The sequence below is a fragment of the Sarcophilus harrisii genome, chromosome 2 (assembly GCF_902635505.1).
Source record: "Sarcophilus harrisii chromosome 2, mSarHar1.11, whole genome shotgun sequence".
Lineage (NCBI taxonomy): Eukaryota > Metazoa > Chordata > Mammalia > Dasyuromorphia > Dasyuridae > Sarcophilus > Sarcophilus harrisii.
Genome location: NC_045427.1, coordinates 215,647,339 through 215,671,736, shown reverse-complemented (window position 1 = coordinate 215,671,736; position 24,398 = coordinate 215,647,339). Strand labels below are relative to the sequence as shown.

The 24,398-nt window shown below is 38.1% G+C and overlaps 1 protein-coding gene across 1 annotated transcript in view; it reads right to left on the bottom strand.

The window, feature by feature from the left end:
• Window positions 1–2,237: 2,237 nt before the first annotated feature.
• Window positions 2,238–24,398, bottom strand: part of KIF3C (kinesin family member 3C) — a 68,185-nt gene continuing 46,024 nt past the window's right edge. The window contains exons 6-8 of the mRNA XM_031951423.1: window positions 6,116–6,224; window positions 5,026–5,198; window positions 2,238–4,828 (exon numbers count right to left, since the gene is read on the bottom strand). Coding sequence (XP_031807283.1) covers window positions 4,735–4,828; window positions 5,026–5,198; window positions 6,116–6,224 — 376 coding nt within the window. The 3' untranslated portion in view covers window positions 2,238–4,734. The remainder of the gene's footprint in view (window positions 4,829–5,025; window positions 5,199–6,115; window positions 6,225–24,398) is intronic.

Genomic DNA, 24,398 nt, shown 5'->3' with positions numbered 1-24,398 from the left:
AATCAATATTTACTGAACTCTTCATTGAATTCTCAGCCCCTCTATACACAGTTCCTGTTACCATAAAGTTCTGGGAATTCACTAATATCATCTATACCTTTTATAATGGAAGGGAAATTAGGTGTAATAGGATTTCTAACTTGGAAGTGTCAGAAAGCCTTGGATTTTTTTTTTCTGGGCTTTGTCAATAGCTTAGTAAGGAAATTGGAATAAATCACTTTCCTTTAACATCTTGGTTTCTTCTCATATGGAAAATAATGCTTTTTGGTAGTGAAATAAAGGGAAATTGTGAGCAACAAGGAGGAATGTCTTCTAGAAAGAACATGTGCAAACACTTGTGCCCTTGCTTGCCCTAAGGTGTGAGTATCTGGGACCATCTAAACTATGTCTTGTCACTAAACTCTGAAGACTACAGGAAACAGTGAGGCTGATGACTCTGCATACCTCTGCCTCACTTAAATCCAATTCATTTCAAGTTAAGACATTACTTTTCTGATGCCATGTCTTTGGGAACAAAGAACTCACAACGAGAAGACATTGGGACAAAAGATGATGGATGTAAGGAGTAGATAATACCTACTCCTGGCTCCAGTAGACTGATATACAATGAATAAGGAGAGAAGTAAGATATGCAAGGAGAGCAGAAGGTGCAGTGATGGGAAGATGAGAGTACAATGGAGGATCTGCATTAAATTGTTGTTGATTGTTCTTTAATTTTTGAAGAGGACCGAAGACATCATGACTTGTGTTACACATGAATTAAATTTAAGTGTAACTGAATGTGTAGAACACAGGATTGGGATTGGATAGAATTATGTCTTTAGCATCTCCTCCCAAAGTTGTTTCAAGAGCACAGTCTCATTTCCGCAGATCAGTTTTGGCAATCCTCTTGGATCCTGGAGCTGGATGGTGAGGATGATCAGGAAGTGGAAGGTCAGGTCAACTTGTCCAGGAAAATAGACAGTTATCCAAAAAGTTAGTCTTCAATAGCATCCTTCCTCTCTCCATTTCCCCCCATTTCTCTCTCTACCCCATTCCCAAAGCTACACTTGGAGCAAAAAGTCTCCAATCTTTTTTCTGGGGACATGCTTTTCATTTGCCCTTATTTTTTTTGCTCTCCACTATCACATGAAAGAGGGACTTGACTTGCTATACTTGGCCCCTAGGGTAGAACTGGGGAGTTCTAGGCAGGAGTTGCCAAATAGATTTTTACTTATGTGGAGGAAACTGTTTGTTGACAGAGTTCCAAAGCAGACTGGGATACCTTAGGAAAGAATATATTTCCCTAATGCTGGAGTGAACTTTAGGCAAAAGCTGAATGCCCACATGGGGTATTGTTGAGAGAATTCTTGTTCTGGTAACAGTGGGACTGTATAAATAGGACCATAGGGCTAGAATTGGAAATGACCCAAGAGAGTTCAGCCCATTTATTTTATAGATGAGTCCTAAAAAGATTAAGTGACTTACAAATAATAAGTGCAGTGGTAGCATTAGAACCCAGATCCTCTGCCCCCACAGTCAGTGTTCTTTTTTCTCCCTCAGATTCTTTGTATCAGTGGTTTTAACATGGGATCTTTGACTTTGCCTTTTAGAAAATGGTATTTCAGTATAGATTTCTTTTTTAATTCTGTATTTTATCTTAGGAATTTAAAAACATTTTGAGATTGGGTCTTTGGGTTCCACTAGACTGCCAAAAACATCTGTAACACAATAAGGTTAAGAAACTCTAGAGTAGTCCTCAAGTAGACAAAGGAGTCCTGATAGAGCTGAAGAGGAGATGGTACTTGAAGCTATGAGAATTTTTTGACCCCCTCATCCAGAAGTGTGGAAAACCATGGAAAGCGGGGAGACATGGCAGAAGTCTGGGGACAACATTAGATTGAGCGACCTTCCATTTCTGGTTCGGAGAGCTCTCCAGAGATGTGGGTGGGGATCCCCTGACCTAGAGCATCAGCACCCTCACTGAAGGCCGTGCCCCAGACCATGGAGAACCTGGCCACAAGTTGTTCACAGAAGGTTGAGCAGTTGCCCCGTGGTCAAGGTGACTTTTAAAAATTCTTCCTATCTAAAATCCCATAGTCAAGCAAGGAGTGCTTTTCCTTACTAGCACTGAATCACAGTTGTGTTTCCAAATTGCTTTATAGGAAGGGAAGAGAGTGGAGGAAGGGAAGGAAAGAAGAAAGGAAAAGAGGGAGAAAATAAAAGAAACAAAGCAGAAGGGAAGACGAACAGCCACCTCAGTAACGATACTCATTCCTTTATTGTTGATTTTGTTCATTTGAATAGAGTAGGGCTGACGGCTTGCTGGCAGCACCAAATGGCAGGTGCACAACAGCTCAACAGAAAGGCCTCCATCCTAAGCCAGGGGGGACAGAGGATAATATTTATATATATATATTTATAATACGTCCTGTATATTCATATGTATAGAGTGACAAGAGGGCCATCATACTTAACTCTGTAGTTCTAAATAAATACCATAGCAACAGGCACAGAAATTTGGTCCTAATCAAGGCCTGCACTTTGTTAATCAAATGTTTGATCCATTAGAAGGAAAAGAGAGAGACTGAGACCTTGCCAACCCCATCAGCCCTGACCCCAGGATATTTTACACTGAATGTGAAGAGTCCCCTTAGTGAGGTAAACACATATACACACACACATACACGCATACACAGACAAGTGACAGGCAGAGGGGAAGCTCCTCTCATGACCCCACGTCCAGAACCTCAGACCTGGGGTGGGGAAGTCAGGGATTGTGCTATAAGACAGAGGGACCAAATGACTAGATAATGAACAAAGCAATTGAAGAAAAAGAGTCCCCACCCTTGAGCAAATGTGAAAAGATGACAATATCTCTATCTCCTGCACCTTTTGAAGGCTCAAGCAAGAGAGAAGGCTTTCCTTGCTTCTATAGCAAGACCAGGAGGTATGGTCAGGGATAGACCCTTACCTCCCATGGCACCTGGAAAACTTCCAGCCAGTTGCCATCTCAGCCCAAGTCAAACCTTCCTGCTTAGCCTTCTGATTCAAGTTCTTTCCTGCTCCAAAATATAACTGTTTCCCTCGAAGAAGAGGGACTTGGGAACTAGGTAGAAGCTTGAAGGGAAAATACCTCAAGCCAAAGAAAGGCAAAGTTCAGAGAGGTAAGAGAGACCAGGGACTGTGGATGGGTGCATTTCTCTGGGGGCTGGGGAGCAGGACTATGTGAGGGAACAGTGGCCCCCTGAACATACCAAATGCAATTTGGTATGGTGGGTCTTGAGTTTCCTTCAATAAATGGGGATTCCCATTCTATTGGTGGTATGACCAAGAGAATCTGAAAACTTTTATGAAAAGAAGTCACATGAAATTAGGAGAGAATAAGAATGGAGGCAGATATAAAGAAATCCCTAGACTAGTGATTCCCAACCTTCTGAAGGTCTTGACACTCTAAACATTTATTTGATTTCATGATTTCTGCCCCTCCTTCTCAAATGTGTATTTAAAAAAGTTAAAGTGAAATGAAAGTTTGAGGTGGGTTTTTTTTTTTTTGTTTGTTTCTTTGTTTTTGTTTTTGTTTTAGAATTCTGTACATCATCTGACATAAGACACCATCAACCAATATAACAAGGTTTGGGAATTACTGTTCTAGGGGCTAATTCACATGATAGCTGCAAAGGGATAGGTACATTTTCAAGAAGGCAATGTCCCCAAAGAACTTGGATTCAGAAGCAATTAATAATATTAAGCGAAGCTAGTAAAGAAAGTGCCAGGCTCCTCTATCCCTATGCTGAAAGACGGAGGGAAGCACCAGATATAAAGACTGATTTTTTTTTTTTTCCAAAGTCAGGCAGATACAGATCCCTTCTGCTTCTTAGAGCTTGGGTCCTTTTGAGGGCTGTGGCAAGACACCCCATCTTAAGACTTGAAGAGCCAATTACTGCCCCCTCTCCAAATATCTTCAATTTGAACTAGAGCTCTTATAAATGGCCACAAGTGACTTCTTCAGCCCTGGTCCCAGAATCCAAGAGAAGGATCAAGAGAATGAAGGAAACAGTTTGTAAAGAGCCAGGATTCTGCATCAAAACTGAAGGTTGTGACCTGATGCAATGAGGTTATTTGAGTCCTTGGAAGTATCCTAGTGAAAGAGGCTACCTGGGCCCCAAAGAATTCGGGCTTCAGCCCTTACAGCTCAGCAGCACTTCAGGGTTCCCTGGTTAGTCAGGCCTTCAGCAACCACCATTGTTGGGAAGTTCCTTTTCCTCTCTCAGCAGCCAACCTTCTTCCACCATCAGATGTTGATCGGTGGTGCCTCTGAGTACCACAGAGAAGCAGATAGAAACCACGGCATGGGATGTGTAGCAGAGAACACTTCTTCTCAGGCACTGGCCACCTTCCCTTCAAGAGACAGCGGATATGGGCACTGGCCTGGGGCCATCTGAGAGATGCTGGCAAGAGGAAAAGGAAGCTGCCCGTGGCTGCTGCCAGCCCCAAAGGCCTCAGTGAAGGTCATTCTCCCCCATACCAGCTGAGCTCCATGAATAAATAACATTAAATAAATAAAGGAGGCTAACAGTTAAAGGCAGGGGGACAGTCTGCAGGATCTTACCCCTTCACACACACATACACACACACACACACACACACACACACACACACATGCACACACACAAAGCCGCAGATGAGATGTTTGGAGGCTGGCTGCCAGATCCCCAGAGTCCGCAGGCCAGGCAGCATGGGCCTTGGAGGCTGTCACTCATGGGCCAGCATTGTTGAGGGACGTAGAGCACTGGAGGCCAGCGGGACATGCGAGGTGGAAGAGGGCAACAGCTGGGGGCTCTGGCACCTGGTGGGAAGGGTGGGTGGGAAGGAACACATAGATATGTCAGGTAGCTCTGGCGATCCAAAATTCTCCCCTACTTTGCTCCCTCCCCATCCACGTGTCTCCTGCCTAGAGAACTCAGAGTCTGTACCTCCCAATAGCCCTTTGGGTTCTCTGAGTCCCTAGATCAAATCATCCCCCTTGGCTTTGGATATACTGACCAGGACCTAGACTTTCGGACTTTAGAGGTGGAAGGTCTTTCAAGGAAGCTGTCCAGCCGCATGAGCCTCTCCATGTGCAGTGCCCGAGGATCTTGTTCTTGGTCATGAGAGAATTCCACTTCAAAGACGGCTGGAGGGGACACGTCCAGTTCCAGGAATAGGATGTTCTCTGCCTGTACCCGGGAAAACAAAACCAGATACAGGTATAGAAGTGCCTGGCGCCATGGGCGTGCCCTGCCCACAGCTAACACTGACCCATGATGGGGGTAACAAACAGCCCTGGGACAAGAGCCTGGAAGGTCTGGAAATTCAGTTTCCCCAAATCTAAACCAGGCCCTGCCTTGTAAGGCATGGCCAGTGTATTGCTATGTTTTCCTTAGCTGTACTTTTTTGTGGTGAGGGAGGATTCTAGTAGGCTGGGAAGGAGTCATTGGGAAGTGATAGAATTTTTTTTTTTAAGTGTCAATAAAATATGTATTGAATCTGTGTGTGTGTGTGTGTGTGTGTGTGACTGGGTTTTCTTTCTGGCTTGGGCTGGAAATACAGGGACCATTACCATGCTGAACCTCCCTCTGACTGGCATGAGAGTGTTTACCTGCTTTGTTTCTAACCTAGGCTGGTTTATCCTTCTTTAGGCAATCTGGTGGCTCCCTTTTCACAGAGGCTCACCCTACTGATTCCAGACTTCCAACTGAATTAGCCCATCGCAGCTCAGAGCTCCCAAGTCCAAGAGACCTGCCAGATCTCTCAGGTGCAGGAAGGCATATGCTACCGGGTCTAGCTATTTATTGAATTTTTTTAATTGAATACCCCCAGGTTACTGCTCAGCTGAAGCCTGAAGCCTTCGTGGTCACATACGTAGTGTATCATAAAATAAATTCTGATGTGCCATGAAGAGTAGAATTTTTTAGTGTGAAAAGATAAAGAAGAGGCAGCATTGTATAATGGGGAGAAAGTCAGTCTCAGAGTCAAGAAACCCTGGATTCTAATTCTGCCTCTACCGATGAGTAGAATAAAGCAATCAGTGGTACCTGAGAGTCGTTCCTTTCCAGGAAACCTTTCCATTCTTCTCCATTATCTAATTTCTTACCCTGTATCGGGGGTGGGACCCCATTGCCATGGCAACCCGGGCATATTGGCTGATGGGTCTCTTGTAGCCCACTGCTGAGGTTGGCCGCTTCTTCATCTGGCTGTTATTACTGTAAGGGAGAGATAGTATCAGGGTGAGTTTCCTGTGTGCACAAAGGAATCATGACATCATGAGGAATTAAGTGGTCATTAATGTGCCCAGCAGACCTCCAGCCCCGCAGGCTCCATTATTTCCTTTTTCTCATTTTGCTGCTGTCTGTCCATTCAAACTAATCTGAACTTGGCCCAGACAGCTTCATATGTACCATCTGTTCCCAATTTTCCAAGCTAAAGGGGGAAAGGGATAACATAGGTAACTGAAATTCAGTATTATATGAGCCAAGAGATTTACAAAATTTTAGAAGCTAGATTTAAAGAGACTTACTTCAGTGGCCAGATCATCCCCAAAATTATACTCCTTGCAACATACCAGGCAAGTGGTCATCTAGGCCAGGTCTTTTTAAACTTTTTTTACTCATGACCTCTTTTTTGCCTGAGAAATTTTTCCATGATCCCAGGCATATAGATACATAAAAGAGGTATATAAAGAAAACATTTACTGATAATAAATCATTAAGAAATTTATTTTAAAACAATTCTTTGATATACATATAATTTTATCATTTATTAAAGATGAAAGCATATTTGCATACTAATAAAATCTATGTGGCTTGATTATTTTTACATAAAGAATTAAATCTTGGTGGAATATTTAATATCTTTTACTATTACCAAATTTTTTGCAACCCCTCATTAAATAACTAAGTAGGTGCCCAGAATCTAAAGTTAGGGTACAGATACAAACATGAGATAATTACTGCCCTCCAGGAGCTGACTCTACCTTTTAAAATGGTCATAAAGTTAATATTGCTAATACCACAGATGAAGAAAGTTTTGATGAATTCTTTGCCAATGAAAACAGAACTTCCAACTTCTATGCTCCATAATCTTTTGACAGGAATGTGGTTTCAATTCAATTCAACAAATATTTAAGGGCCTACTATGTGTAAGGGGACCAAGCTAGGTGGCTTAGGGTATGAAGTACTGGGGCTGGGTAGTCAAGAAGACACTTTCTCCTAAGTTCAAATCTGGCCTCAGACATTTATTAGCTGTTTGACTCTGGGCAAGTTCATTTTTAAATTTTATTTCTAAAATATTTATTTATTTATTTATTTTTAGTTTTTCCCCAGGAGGTGAGTCACCTAACCCTATTTGCTCAGTTTCCTCATCTGTAAAGTGATCTGGAGAAGAAATGGCAAACCAATCTAGTATCTTTGCCAAGAAAACTCCAGATGGGGTCACAAAGGTTCAACCACAAATGAAAAATGAGTAAACAAAAATTATGTAAAAAAGCACAGTGAGAACACAGAAGTACATAAGGTTCTCCTCCTCAAAGAATTTACAGATTTATTAGAAAGACACAGATGGAATTGTTAAATAGCAATATTTAGTAATAGTAACAATAGCTAGCATTTATTTAACAATTTTAGGGTTGCAAAGTAGTTTGCAAATATCTCATTTGGTCTCACAATAATCCTGGGAGGTAAATGCTATTAATGATCCCCATTGTATAAATAAGAAAATAGAAGTTGATAGAAATCAAGTACCTTGCTCAAGGTCACACATCTACTAAGTGTTAGAGTACAGATTTGAAGTCAGATCTTCCTAAACTCTAGCTCTCCAACTACCTTGCTACTTATAGCAAGGACATTGCACTTGAAGTAAACAGCTTTGGTTCTACCACTTTTGTGATCTTGGCCAAGTTCTTCACCACTCCGGTCTCTGATTTCCTTTTCTGCCAAACAAGATGGTTAGACTAGATGGCTTCCCACTTTTGTGATCTCACGGTTGTTACTTCACCTCCAAAGGTTAACCTCCAACCTCCAAACCTTCTCTGAAAAATGACAAAGTTGGAGTAAATGTCCTCTATGGCCTAGCCCTGTGATTCTACAGTCTTCATTGCCCTAAATCCTACAACTTTTGCTTGCCTTTAAAAGATGATACCAGTTAGCAACAGCATCTGGATGAAGACCCAGAAACAACGGACCTGGATTATTCATTCACTTGGCTATGCCATTCTGCAGTAACTGAATAGATAGCCCTGAAGACCTCAACAATGCTTCTATTTCTGCAGTGGGAAAGTAATGGAAAATTATGCAACTACCGACCAGTCAATCATGTGCGAGGAGCTCTGGTCTCCACCAATAGGGCAGCTCCCACTTGGGTAGCTCCCATTGATCCTTTGGCATTGACCGAGATAGGTCACAGAGTACAGACTGAGGTAATAGATGAGTCTGGCTTCTGCCTCTGAAGGATTTGGGGCAGTGACAGGAAGAGTTGAATAGTAGAAGCAACTGGGGAAAGTATTTTTGCTTCTTGGCTGGCACAGAGAGGAAAAATGCAGATGGTTGCCATCTTCAAGTGAAAGGTTACTTTCATTTGAAGTGAAAGGAATGAAATGGAAGCAAAAGATCTCCCTGAGTCCTGCTCTAATCCAACAAGCAATTATTAACCTACTCCTGGCAGATTATGTATGTATGTTTCAAATCTTCCTTTGATTTCATCAGGGAGGAAGCATCTGGGGTTGGAATACTATCAGTGAAGATGACAACCTATCAATAACTTTGATCACAATCTTAGGGAGGTACTGGAATCAAGAGAGGTTAAATGATTGCCTTTAATCACGCAGTTTAGTGTTTGAGGGGGAATTTGAATCCAGATCTTTCTTTCTCTAGCCCAACATTTATCTACCATTCTACTTTACTGGAGAACTGGACAGAAAGATACAGAATACCAAACAATCTATCAAGGTATAGGAAAAATATGTATCTGTTTCCTTTTCAGGAAGGGATTAAATTTTCATTACTGCCTTAGTTCTCTCAATGTTGGAGAAATTGGCAATGTTGAAAGAGAGATGTTTATAAAATATTTAGAGTACTGAGTCAAATTTATAAGAATACAAATCATTCCCTAATTGAGAAATGGTTAAAGGATATGAACAGACAATTTTCAGATGAAGAAGTTAAGGCCATCTGTAGTCATATTTTTAATAAATGCTCTAAATCATTATTGATTAGAGAAATGCAAATTAAAATAACTCTGAGGAACCATCTTACACCTATCAGATTGGCTAAGATAATTGGAAAAGATAAATGTGGGGGGCATGTGGGAAAACTGGGACACTAACGCTTCACTGATGGAGTAGTGAACCAAGCATTCTGGAGAGCAATTTGGAAGTATGCTCAAAGAGCTATCAACCAGTGCATACCTCTTGATGTAGCAGTGTCGCTACAGGGTCTATATCCCAAAGAGATCATAAGAGATCTTTTAAAATGTTTGTAGTGGCAAGGAACTGGAAATTGAATGGATGCCCATCAATTGGGGAATAGCTGAATAAGCTGTGATAAATGAATTTAATGGAATAGTATTTTTCCATAAGAAATGATGAGCAGGATGATTTCAGAAAAGTCTGGAAAATTTTACATAAATTGATTGTGAGTGAAGTGAGCAGAACCAGGAGAATATTGTACACAATAAATACAAGATTATGTGATGATCAACTATGATTCTTAGCAACAGTGATCCAAGACAATTCCAATAGACTTAGGACAGAAAATGCCATTCACATCCAGAGAACTATGGAGACTGAATATGGAGGAAAACATACTATTTTCACTTATTTTGTTTGCTTTTTCTTTTTCATGTTTTTTCCTTTTGTTCTGATTTTTCTTTATAACAAGCATAATATGGAAATATGTTTAATATGATTATATATAATATAATCTATATTATTGCTGTCTTGGGGAAGGGGGAGTTAAGGGAGAGGGGAAAAAACTTGAAATTCAAAATCTTACAAAAGTGAATCTTAAAAACTGTTTTTACATGTAATTGGAAAAAATAAAATAATTTTAAGTGGAAAAAATTTTGGAGGAGAGAAAGGGATTGAAAGAGAAAGGTAGAAGGAAGAAGCAAAAAAAAAAGGGGGGGGGGAGCAAAAAAATAGGAAAGGAAAAGAAATACACCAGAAAGGAGTTGAAATGAAAATATAATTCAATTCTGGTGCTACCTCTTTTGTGCAGACTTTCTTAATTTCCCATTCTCCTTCCCCCACCTCAAATTTTCCTAGAGCACTTTGTCTGGATCTCTTCCTCTGTCTTCAGCACTTCAAACCTGGTATCATATTTATGAAAGAGAGAACTCTCAGACTTTGACTGATTATATCTACATATGAAAGCTTCAGAATGTAAATGGGGGAACAGAAAAGACAAAAGCTTTTCTCACCCTGGTCAGTTTTATCTCTATCTTTCCCCAATCCTTTCACCTACATGCAAGAGGGAAAAGGTTTTGCAGTTAAAAACAACAGTAACAACAACAACAAAAAACAATTAATGGAGTTGATGTCTGGGGGGAAATGTCCTGCTGAGGACACAGAAGCCTTCTAGCCAAGAATCTCAAAGAGGACAGATAAACAACTCCTAAAGGAAAAATGCTGAGAAAGGCTAGTTGTGGACTATATAGCTGAAGTGAAGGCAACAGCTTTTCTGAAACAACTTTTTAAAATGCTACCAGCTTAACCAAAAGCATCGCAGAATACTTTTCTCATGATGAAAAGATAGTACTATTAAGGATTTCAGCTGAAGTCAGAAAACAGAAACCTGAAGCAGAGAGAAGCCCTGATATCACATGGCTAGTAGGTGGGAGCCAGCGTCTCCAAAAGAGACTATCAGGGAACAAGTCCAGCAGGAATAGCATGAAGATATTACTAGAAGATATTTAAGACTCTTCGAAATTGGAGACATGGGTTGCCCCTCCATATATGTGAGCCTTGGCCACTTGTGTTTCCTTTGTGTCCATCTCTCTCAGTGAACATTTGGGCCAAACATATGCTATGGTCCCTATCCTAGTCATGAATTTTCTTTTTTTAAAATTTGATTATAAACATTAAAAAAATCTTTATTGGCAATTTAATACCAAGTAAAAACAAGCAGAAATTACAAATGGGTTATTGGGTTTTTCCCCCTAGAAAAATTATTTATTTTTAGTTAGTACACATTGCTTTATGAATTATGTTGGGAGAGAAAAATCAGAGCAAAAGGGAAAAACAATGGGAGAGATAAAAAAAAAAAAAAAAAGAAAAAAGAAATGAATATAGCATGTGCTGAATTACATTTAGTCTCCTTAGTTCTTTTTCTGGATGTAGATGGTATTTTCTGTCCAAAGTCTATTGGGATTGCTTTGGATCACCAAGCACTGAGAAAGACCAAGTCTTTCATAGTTGATCATTGCACATTCTTGCTGTTATTGTGTACAATGTATTCTTTTTTTTTTTTAATAACTTTTTATTGACAGAACCTATGCCAGGGTAGTTTTTTACAACATTATCCCTTGCACTCACTTCTGTTCCGATTTTTCCCCATCCTCCCTCCGCCCTCTCCCCAAAGATGGCAAACAGTCCTATACATGTTAAATAGATTGCAGTGGATCTTGGATATAATATATGTGTGCAGAACCGAACAGTTTTCTTGTTGCTCAAGGAGAATTGGATTCAGAAGGTATAAATAACCCGGGAAGAAGAACAAAAATGCAAGCAGTTTACATTCATTTCCTAGTGTTCTTTCTTTGGGTGTAGCTGCTTCTGTCCATCCTTGATCATACAATGTATTCTTGATTCTGTTTATTTATCTCAGCATCTGTTCGTGTAAATCTTTCCAGGCCTTTCCAAAATCAGCTTGTTCATCATTTTTTATAGAACAATAATATTTTGTTATCTTCATATATCACAACTTGTTCAGCCATTCCCTATATGATGAGCATCTACTCATTTTCCAATTCTTTGCTACTATAAAAAGAGCTGCTACAAATATTTTTACACATGTGGGTCCTTTTCCCTCCTTGATAATTTCCTTGGGATATAGATAGACCCAATAACCATGTATTTTCTATGTATATACATCTCTATTTGTGCATTGTTTGTTTATACTTCCTACTGCTTGTTTGTGTATTTATGGAAGAGGGTGCCTAAGGTTTATGAGAAAAATGTTTTATTTCCTTTTTCTACTATATCATTTCATTAAATGACTTTGCTTTGAACTAACTGTGCTCTTTGGTGGATGATTAAAGATAAACATTGATGGGGCTAATGTGCCATAGTTTTAGTAAATATAGACCCACAGAGTTTTTTTTGAACCTGAGGTGGCTTTCTTTGGGGGACCATGAGTTGTGGGGATACCTCAGGCACTATATCTTTTTACACTTTAGTCCAAAGAACATTTATTAAGAACATATTGCATGTTAGGAAGGGTCCTTAACACTGGACATAAAAAAGAAAACAGTTGCTGTTCTCAAGAAGTTCACAATCTAAGAGGGAGGCAACATGCAAATAAATATGTACATAGGTTACATATATAAATAGGTGTGTGTGTGTGTATGTGTATATGTATGTATGTATGTGTATATATATATATATATATGTCTATGTATATATTCAAAGAGAAGCCCAGGTAGGTGACACAGAGGATAGAGCTCAGCCTGATGTCAGGAAGTCTCATCTTTTTGAGTTCAGATCTGGCTAACTGGGCAAGTCACATAGCCCTGTTTGCCTCAGTTTCCTTATCTGTAAAATAAGCGGGAGAAGGAAATGGCAAATTGCTCCAGTATCTCCGCCAAGACAACTCCAATTGGGGTCACAAAGAGTTGGACATGACCGAAACAACTCAACAACAACATATTTATAGAGTGTTGTAGCAAAGCTCATTGTATATTGCCATCTTATTTGATTCACTTTGTGAGGTGGTCATTATTATTATCTCTAGATTACAGATGAAGAAAATGAGGTCACAAGCTAATGTCAGAATGTCTGAAACAGAATTCAAACATGGGTCTTCCTGACTCTAAGCTCTAAGACTCTAAGTCTGTACCATCTAACTAAAAAAATATATAATACAAATGCCAAGCATTATTGTTAATATTATAAATGATACAGGTAGTAATGAGAAAAATGTCTGACTGTGAGGGCTCCCTTTAGAAAATGAATTATAAATAGCAGATGGCTGATATGTGTTGGGTTAAAGTAAAATCCCCAGAACAGCGGCTGAAGGGTCAGTGTGGTCTTTGATAGGTCAGAGAGATCCCAAGGGTTAGGAGCAGGCAGTCAATCCATCCCACATAAGTTCTGAGACAATTCTAAGGCAGTTAAGGATAATGGACAGAGTCCCTGCAAGCTGGCAGGCAGGATGGTTGAGTGAATGTCAACTCCAGGACATGCAAATTGACCCAAGGCTCTTGGCAGCAGAATGGGGTTGGGAAGAGGAGAGGGGGGCGGGGAGGGAATGTGCTATGTTTTTTCTGTCTCATGACATCATGTGTTGTAGGTCAAATGTCTGCTGGCAAAATAAGTCATTGAAAGATGCCACGGGTATTCTGGGAGAGTGCAGAAAAGTCTGCCTTGCAAAGAGAACATAAAACTGCTTGTTGATCTCTCTTACCTGAGTTCTTTCTCTAACCAAGGAGTATGACTTATGGCTGACTGCACAGAACTGAGGGCATCCTCGCTATCGAGGCTAGAATCCTAAGGGCCCCAGTGACCCTATCTTGATACCAGGCTGGCATAATGGTTAGAGTGCAGGAGCTGGAGTAAGGACGATAAATGTGTAAATTCGGCTTTTCATCCTTAGGTATTTTGTGATGTGGGGAAGTCATGTTATCTATATGAGTCTCAGTTCCTTACTAGTGAAATATGAATAGGAATAGATGTCTAAGATACTTTCTAGCTCTAAATCTATGATTCTGCAATCTTTACTAACACTTAAATTCATCCCTTATGCTCCATCTCAATTGCTGCCTCTTCTCTCTTCATCTATCTCTAGATGTTTACCATTTAAACTGTCATTTAGCTCTTAGTACTGTGTCACTTTTCCCCTCATTCAGAGGTATCAAACAAGGCTTGGGGCCTGTAACACTTTAGAGTATGACCTAGGATCAGATTTTAAAAATCTTATTTGATTTTAATGTGTTAATTTTTTAAAATTAATTAATTAATTAATTTTTATTTAATAGCCTTTTATTTACAGGTTATATGCATGGATAACTTTACAGCGTTAACAATTGCCAAACCTCTTGTTCCACTTTTTCACCTCTTACCCCCCACCCCCTCCCCTAGATGGCAGGATGACCAGTAGATGTTAAATACATTAAAATATAAATTAGATACAATGTGTTAATTTTTTAAAAAAGAAATGTATATATATATATATATATATATATATGTATATGTCATTTTCTAAGTGATCCACAGGAATCCTCATGTAGTGGCCCTAATCTCTATTTGAAACTGATCAGTTTATTCTACTCCCTATTTTACAAATAAAAAACTGTGACCTAATAAGATTAAGTGATTTGTCCCAAGTTACCCAAGAAAGGAAGAAGAGGAGATATTTGAACACAGTTCATCTGACTCTTTCAAAGGGCCAGGACTCTTTACATTATATCAAATCATGGCTAGAGATGGTTTTAAATGGAATTCTCCTCCAGGTCCTTTACTTGTATTGAACACCACAAATTCAGAATTCTTCATGGGTGACCCTTATTCACATTTGTTACTTCTAGCATTTATTATCTTCTATATGCCAGGCACTGTATCAAGAATTAGTTCTCAATATGTTCCATCCATCCAAATATCTAATGCACTAGCAGTATAAGACATTTGCATCCCTCAGGCAAAGTTTGAAAACTACACATAAGCTCTGACTATGAAGTTCCCTCTCCTGAAATCTTTAATGGCTTCCTATTCCTTTCCAAATAAAATACAAGTTCCTTCTCCTGACATTAAAAGTCCTGTACAATCATCTAGATCCAATTTACCTTTCCATCTTTATTTCACATTCTTACTGACACCCAAATTGGACTAATAGCTATTCCTCCATCTTAGCCTATATTTTTCTACTTCTATGCATCTGAATACACTGAATATGAATCATGCATAGAATACATTCCTACCTCATCTCTGTCTTTTGAAACTTTTTTCTTCCTTCATGATCAACCTTCATGATTATATACTTTCCCTGATTCACTTCCAATCCTCCAAGTATGCCTGGGAAGTGATTTCTTGCTTCTTACATATTTTTCAATCACTTTGTTGAATTGATCCCTTGGCCCTTTCACATTGTCTTGTATAACATTTATTTGAGAACAAGTTGTCCACGGAATCATAAGTTCATCAAAAGCAGGGAATGTTCTTTTTCATCTTTGTATCCCTAAGGTCATGCAGTGCCTTACACTTAATCAATTTATGGTCCGAAGTCTGCTGAATGAATAACAAATTCACTCTAACATATGCAACTTGACTTGCCACAAAATAAACATCTGTGCCATGGAGGATAGAATGTCTGACATTAAAATGTACATTTATAAAAAAAATATTTAAAATGTCCCTTGTATTCTGCTTTCTGTGGTACCTTGAGATTCCATGTTATTTTACCGTGACTCCAGGCTAAACACTGTTTCTTTCCCCTTCTCTTTTTCATTTTCTTGCTTCCTCACACCAACATTTTAGAAATGCTTCTCTTTTAGGTCCCTTTTACTTCATATCGATCTGTGAAGACATCTAAGATCAGTCTTTGGGTATTAAAAGATTTGGGATTTAAAATGGCAAAGAACTTGGATGGCACTAAGTGTGTGTCAAGAGCAGGGAAGATGAGTTCAAATCTGGTTGTAAACATTTACTTTCTATGTGAGCCTGGGCAAGTCACTTAACTTTGTCTGCCTCAGTTACCTCACCTATAAAATGGGGATAATTTTATATGACCCTCCCATGGTTGTAGGAATCAAATGAAATAATTGTAAAGCACTTAGTATAGTGCCTGGCATACAGTAGCTATTTAATAAATGCAGGTTTCCTTCCTCATAGCTATTCCAGGGGATGGAAGGTTATATATATCTCTATATATTTATATATAGATATAGATATAGATATATGTATATGTGACCCCACTAGTAATATACTTTTACCTCTATAATGAAACCATCTATACTTTCTGTTCAAATTCTATTTCAAGGGACAGCTAGATGGTGCAGTGGATAGAGCACCAGCCCTGAAATTAAGAGGACTTAAGTTCAAATCTGGAATCAAGATATTTAACACTTACTAGCTGTGTAATCCTGGGCAAGTCATTTATCTCCAACTGCCTCACATACATACATACAAAAACCTAAAAAAACCCAACAACAACAAAAAAACCCACAAATTCTATTCCAAGCGCATTTTTCAGTGACAACTTAAACAAGTTTCTTTAATATTTCTAAGGCAATTTGCTCAGAAGTCTCTTTGGAGAGTGGAAACAATTGTGGTAGAGATGGGTCTATGTAAGGAGAGCTGAAAAATCCAGAAAGACCAATGGTAGTACAAGGGCTAGGGAACACATATACATCTGATGTCACAGAGTGTTAGAGAAACTGTCAAATGTGTAACAGCTAGAACATATATTACCATTATTTTAAAGGAAAGTTCATCAAGAGAAATTGTCTAAATAAAATGTCACATGAATTTAAATTAGGATTTTAGAGCTGGAAGGGACTTTGGAAGTCATGTAGTTCAGAGACAGGTGTCAAACATCACTCCCAAATAGAACCCAAATCAGATAAAAATGTAGCTCTTTGCCATTACTAATGTGTTGATATATTAATAATAATGATAATAATAATTAAATACATAAATGTGTATAGTTCTCTAAGTTAACATGTGACCCACAGGCATCTTATGTATGTTGAGTGGCTCCCATCTTTCTTTCTCTCTCTTTTTTTTTTTTTTTGAAACTTATCTAGTTTATCCCACCTCTTATTTTGCAAGGGATCTAAGAAAGTTAATGCCTTGTCCAAAGTCATACAAGAAAGAAGAGCAGAGATTTATACAGCGCATCTACTGTTTCAGAAAACCAGGACATAATATATCAAATATTATATATCAAATCATGCCTGAGGATGGTTTTTAATGGAATCCTACAGCATCTTTATAATAAAATCATTGTGGTGCAATGGTAAGTGTCTGATCTGAGGTTAGAGTGAGCACTTTGAAGGGGACTATTGCATATATAATTAGGTGCTGCAGTAAATAGATAGAGGACCAGACCTAGAATCAAGAAGACTCATCATCCTGAGTTCAAATCTGGCTTAAACCACTTGCACTGTGACCCTGGGCAAGGCCTTTAACTCCATTTGTCTCAGTTTCCTCATCTGTAAAATGAGCTGGAGAAAAAAATAGCAAACCACTCCAGTATTTTTGCTCAGAAAACCCCAAATGGGGCTATGAAGAGCCAGACATGACTGAAAAATGACTGAACAACAGCAAGCAGAGCTACTAGACGTATCTGTCATCAACACATAACAAACAGGTTTACTGTGTATGAAAAATACGGTTAAAAGATGAGATAGGGCAGATATTTATAAACAAAGGTGGGAGGGCAATTCTAGGAAGCTGATGTACTAGAAAACAAACAGTACGAGATGTCAATTAACTTCTCTTAGATTTACTTTCCTTATTTGTAAAATGGAGTTAATAATCGTATCTATCTCATAGGTCTATTGCACAGGTCAAATAATAAAACACATGGAAAGTTCTTTACAAACTAGCTATGAGGGGGCAGCCAGATCCTAGAGTTAGGCAAACCCAAGTTCAAATGTGACTTCAGAAAATTATAGCTGTGTGAACCCGAGTAAGTCACTTACCCTTAATTGCTGCCCCAAGAACTCAAACAAATAAATAACAACAACCAAAAAAAGAAAAAAAAAACAGTTTTAAGAGCCAGCAAGGAGCAGTATAAATATTAAGTGCTGATTGAACTTGGGATCAAGAAGACCTGGGTTCGAACACTAACTGGGTGTACTGAGCTTCAGCTTCAACCCTGATAAAACACCCAAATTCTTCCCCCCAAAAAATTATCCCACACTATTTTTATATTTTTCTTTTAGAGAAAGGAAAAATGTGTTCTTTACATTTGATCATATGATGATATCATTGACCATGAGATTACAAAAGAGTTTTGTTGCCTTTAAGTGCAGATCTTTATTACATATAGTAGTCCATGATCTTGTAGTAGCTATTAATATATTATTATTATTGTTAATAGGAAAACAAATATGAATGAAAAGGTAGTGTAATGCAGAGACACAAAGATATAAAACTTGGAGTTAATGGAACAGGATCTGAGTGCTGACTGCCTGCTACTTGAATGATTTCCAGCAAGCTAGAAACTCAGACTTGGTTGCTTCATCTGTAAAATAGGAATAATGATATTTAACACTAGCTACTTCACAGGGTTATTTTGAGAACCAAATGCATATGAAACCATTTCCTAACTGAGAAATCCCTATTTAAACAAGAGGCACATATTTCTAAATACTATCTCTTTTTTTTCACCCTTAAATGACCTGAACTGTTCTTATTAATGGCCTAATACAAACTGAAATAGCAAACATTTGCATTAGCAACATGCAATAATTCTTCAGCAGGAAGGCCTTTCTGTGGGAGAAATAAGCTTTTAGTGGTTAGAGTGCTAGACTTGGAATGAAGAAGAGCTGGATTTTAGATGCTTTCTCCTGTCTTTACCTGTTGTCAACTTCTACCCCAAGTTACTTTTTCTGTCACTTTCTCTGAGTCTCAGTTTCTTCATATGTAAAATGGGGATAATAAAAGCACCTACCTCATAGGGATATCGTCAGAGACAAATGGGATAATTTATATACTATAGATTAAAAAATATGAAAAGTCATACACTTTCTTGATGCCTCAATTTCCTCAGCTGTAAAAAGAAGGACATAGACTAGGTAGCATTTGGGATCTCTTCCACTTAGAGATCTCTGATTCTATGTAAAGCACTTTGCTATATATATGTCAGCTATTTATGATTACTTAAAATTATGTCAATAAAGGACAAATTCTGATAGGTTCTATCAGGGACCGATCAGGAGTCTCAGGACTCAACATCAACCTACCTGAGTTCAAGAAGACTCATCATCAGTATGGCCTAAATCAGATTAAAATAAGAATTCCTAACTGATTTTAATATGTTAATATATTAATGAAAAAGAAGCATAAAAACATGTGGGATTTTTTAAATCAGTATGTGGCCATTTCTGGGAGATAAATTTTTTCAGCAACTCATTAACTAACAACTTGTTAAAACTTCCATTGCTACAGGGGATAATTGTAATCTGCATTGGAACTAAGGGAAAACCAACATGACTGAAATCATAGATCCATAGGTCCATATTTTAGATGTCAAAAGAGCCATTACTTTTTATCTGGTCCAGCCAACTTCATTAAATTCTTATGAATTACTTAGGTAATAAAAAAATAGTAGGAAAGTCTAATACTTTCCACTTCAAAATGGCATATAATTCACAATAATGTCAAATTGGAAGGGGCCTTGCAGATAATATAATCTGTCTTTTATTTTACACTTAAGGAAACTGAAGCCAAGATATGTAACACAAATCTTCCACAATCATACATCTAGTTAGAAAGACCAGGGCAAGAACTCAAGCTTTCTGACTCTTAGTTTACTGCTTTTTCCACTATATAATTATTTTGCTTGGATTTATTAATAAGCCTTGTTAAAGTCAATTGTTTTTCAATATATTTTTTTTAAGGTGACTTTTTTTTCCTCTATAAGTTTGCCATCTTCCCAAATAAGGCCCTTTCCTGGATCTCCCTATTTTTTTTTAGTAATTCTTCTTTAATTTGCTTATGCTTTCCCTATCAAATTTTCTCGTATTTACTGTATATAAAGAGACAGTGTGGTGTGGGCAAAGAGAGCACGCCTTGTAGGCCCCAAGGGCTGGGTCCAAGACCTGCTTTTGACACATATTATCCAGATGATCCTGAGCAAATCACTTCATTCTCAGGGCCCCAGGAAAAATTTTTAAGACTATAAGTGATACAAGCTAATTGTACAATATTTCAAAGTCTGATTCTTTTTGTACAGCAAAATAACGTTTTGGTCATGTATACTTATTGTGTATCTAATTTATATTTTAATGTATTTAACATCTACTGGTCATCCTGCCATCTAGGGGAGGGGGTGGGTGGGGGGTAAGAGGTGAAAAACTGGAACAAGAGGTTTGGCAATTGTTAATGCTGCAAAGTTACCCATGCATATAACCTGTAAATAAAAGGCTATTAAATAAAAAATAAAAATAAAAATAAAAAAAAATTAAAAAAAGAAGAAAACATTCTTAAAAAAAAAAAAGACTATAAGTGATAAATCTATCTGAGCAGTGGTAGTTTCTCTTTAGAGCTCCTTACATGCAATCACATGTCCAAAAAAAAAAAAAAAGATGTAATGTAATGTCCTTCGATGCTCAAACTGTCTAATTTTGGTCTGTGTGTCTAGCATAGTGTCTAGCACATGACAGACCGTTAATAAATACTTATTGACTGAGCACTTAATTATTTGAGTACATTGTATTCTTCCAGTAAAATTTAAACTCATTAAGAAGAGCAAATTTTTCATTTAGTCTTTCTATCCCCAATGCCTTGCACATAGTAGGTGCTTAATAAATATTTTTTTAATTGCCTTAAAATTAAATATAACAAAGAAACATACTTCTTTCCCCTGATGAAAATGAAATGAAAAAAATTCATTTTATTTATTTTGATATATTTTTTACCTCTATGCTTTTATCTTGAATATTTTCTGTTCATAGACATATTGTTAAACATTAATCTGTAACCACACTAAACCAGTCATGCCTAAGGACACACCAAATATAATGCAAGGTTATTGAAGGGGACAAATTCCAAAATTAGTAATATAAATGTTGGAAAATAGAATTTTTCTCAGATCAAGAACTCAAATCAGCCCTTGCTAAAGGGGTTGCTAAGAGAGATCAATAAAATAAATCTGGATAGTAAATATTAGCATACCTTATACAATTAAGTCGGATGTTAAAACCCTAAGAATGTCTTCTTTAAGATATGGAAAAGCCCCAAATAAACAACAGAGGTAATCTAAGGTAGAGAAGCCTCCCAGGACTGGTCAGGGAGATGCCTAGGGGGTTCTGGCTCCCAGCAGTAACATGCTGCACACCTGCAGGAGAGTTGATACTACTCAAATAGAGCTGAGATTTCAGGTAAATTAACTCTTCAAAGCAGGCTGTGGAAGATGGCATCCTACAAATGAGAGACAGTCAGCATCCCCAAAGCTTTCAACAGGTCTGATTGGATCTAGTTTATTGTCTTTTAGCTCTTTTCTTTTTCACAACTAAACTCCTAAAGGGTGTTTGTTCTTCCAATTTATAGTTCCTCACTTCTACTGGCATCTCAATCCCTCGCAGTCTGACTTCGGACCTCAGCCCTTGCTGAAACTGCTTTCTCCAAGGTAACCGGCAGGCTCTTAACTGCCAGCTCCAATGACCTTTTCTCAGTCCTCATTCTATTTGACTTCTCAGGGGCCCTTTTCTCCCCCTCCACTAAGTTCCTTCCAACAATTCTTGTTTTTGTTTTTACATTGCGATCATTTCTGGATTTATCCCCTCCTCCCACCCTCCATATTTACATCAGCAAGAAATCCTCCCTTGTAACAAAGACTGTTGTTGTCAGAGGACCCATGATGTCTTAACTTGCAAGTGAAATGAATGCAAGTGAGGCAAGCTGTGCAAAGTAATCAGCCTCCCTCCTCCAGAGTTGTCAGAGTCCAGTGTGCAGTGGGAGACCCTGGCCTTTTTAGGCGAAGGTTTTCCCTAGGTCTCAGGTTGTCTGAGGCACCCCCATTCAGTGACTAAAGGCTAGGTAAGAACAAAAAATTTGGTTCCTGAACTTATATGGAAAATTCTATACCAACAGCCGCCAGCTCTCTGCTGATACTATCAACCATTCCATGCCCATAACTGCTCTCTCCTTTCCCTTCTCTCTAGGTTTTCTTCCTGACTATTTGACTGATTCTTCTCTGTCTTTGTTGCTGATCAATCTATCAATTAACAAACATTTATCAAGGGTCGCATCCTTTTCTTGCCCCCCAAGTGTGGGAATTACTCAGTTCTCTGTCTTGACTTTTATTCTCTCCCGTGGTGATCTCATTAGTTCCCACGGAGTTTAATTATCATTTTGCAAATGACTCCCAAATCTACATATGCAATTCTAATATTTTTTTCCTGATTTCCTGCATTACCAGTTCTCTGCTGGACATCTCTTCTTGAATGTCTGATAAACATCTCATACTCAACACATGTAAAACAGAATCTATTAAATTTTCCCCAAAATCCATTTCTCCTCCAAACTTCCCTCTTTAGGTAAATGATATCACCATGCTTCCTATCAAATAGGTTTCTAACCTTGGAATAATGCCTTCCTCCTCCTCCTCCTCCTTCTTCTACTTCCATATCGAATCAGTTGCCAAATTTTGTAGAATCAACCTCTGAATCATTTCTTCTGTCTGTCCTCTTCTCTTCATTCACACAGCCATTGCTATGACCTAGAGGTCAGGCCTTCATTGTTTCTCGATTAGACTAGATTTCCTGCTTCCTGTTTCTTTTCTCTAGTGCTTTCTTTACAAATTTATATTTTAAAAACAGATCTGACTCTTTTACTCCTCTAATCAAAAGTCTGCATTGACTCACTATTACCTCTGGATAAAATCCATCATTCATAGTCTTCCATCAAATTTATCCACTATCTAGACCCTCCCTACTCACCTTTCCAATCTTACTACATATTATTAAAACTAGTCTCCTAGCTGTTCCTATACATGATATTCAATTTCATGATCCAAGACAATTCTAAGACTCATGATAGACAATGCTATCCACATCCAGAGAAAGAACTGAATGAAGATCAAAGTATACATTTTCACTTTCTTTGTGTTTTTTTTTTTTGTGTGTGTGTATGATTTTTCCTATTTGTTCAGTTTCTTTTTTCACCACATGACTAATGTGGAAATGCATTTTACATGATTGTACATATATATCCTACATTATATTGCTTGCTGTCTTGAGGAGGGATTAAGGAAGGATGAAAGGAGGGAGAAAATTTTGGCTCTCAAAAACTTATTAAAAAAATGAATGTTGAAGGGGCAGCTAGGTGGCACAGTGGATAGAGCACCAGTCCTGAAGTCAGGAGGACCTGAGTTCAACTCTGGCTTCAGACACTTAATACTGTCTAGCTGTGTGACCCTGGGCAAGTCACTTAACCCTAGTTGCCTCAGGGGGGGAAAAAAGAATGTTGAAAATTGTCTTTACAAGTAATTGGGAAAAAAATACTATTTACACAGTATTCAATCTCCCAATCTTCCCATTATATCCCATACCTGGAACACAATTCATTTTCGTGTTGACTTTTTTGAAATCCCTAACTTTTTTCAAGATCTAGCTCAGGTGTTGTCCTCTAGATCAGGGCTTTCCTGATTCTTCTCAATTGCTAACAGTCTCTCATTGAAATTGCTTTGTATTATTTTTGTATATACTAAGCATTTGGTTATCTATATATCTCTATCTATATGGATACATATGTGTATATATATATTTATATACACAAATGCATGTATATGTGTCACTATACATATATACATATATATACTGGCAGGCTATAAGCTTCTTGAGGACAGAAAATTTTTTATCTTTTTATTCCCAGCACCTATCACAGTAGCTGGCGCATGGTATACATATAAAAATAGGTATTAAACAAATGCTATGTTCACTTCTTTTCTGATTATTTTCTCAATTGTGGTTTTTCCCTTTTGTTCTGAGTTTTTTCTCTCAACATGATTCATAAAGAAATGTGTATTTAAAAAGTTAATATACATGTATAACCAGAAAAAAAAATGACTGGGGGGGGGGGATTGGCATTGAATAAATTTATAGGCATAAATATAAAGCCCTATATTTGATTTCAAGAGGCAAAAAATCTATAAAATGATATTCCTACCTTGGTCAGAACCCATCTGGAATTCTATATTTAATTTTAGGTTTAGTTCTAGATACTTTTAGGTGGTATCTTCACAAATGGAAGGGGCTTCCTCTTCCCATTCCACAGTGTCACTGGGCAGTGGCTGGATAACCAGTTGTTAGAGAAGTCACATAAGGATTCTAATTCAGGTATGGATTGGACTAAATAGCCTTGGAGTTTTCTTCTAGCTCTAAGATTCTCCAAGCTATTGGACCCAAAGCTGAAGCTGACTGACATTGACTTTCAAAAGTCAAGGAGAGTAGACTCACAGACCACCACAAGTGGAAGGAACTTTATTCTAGTTCAATCACCT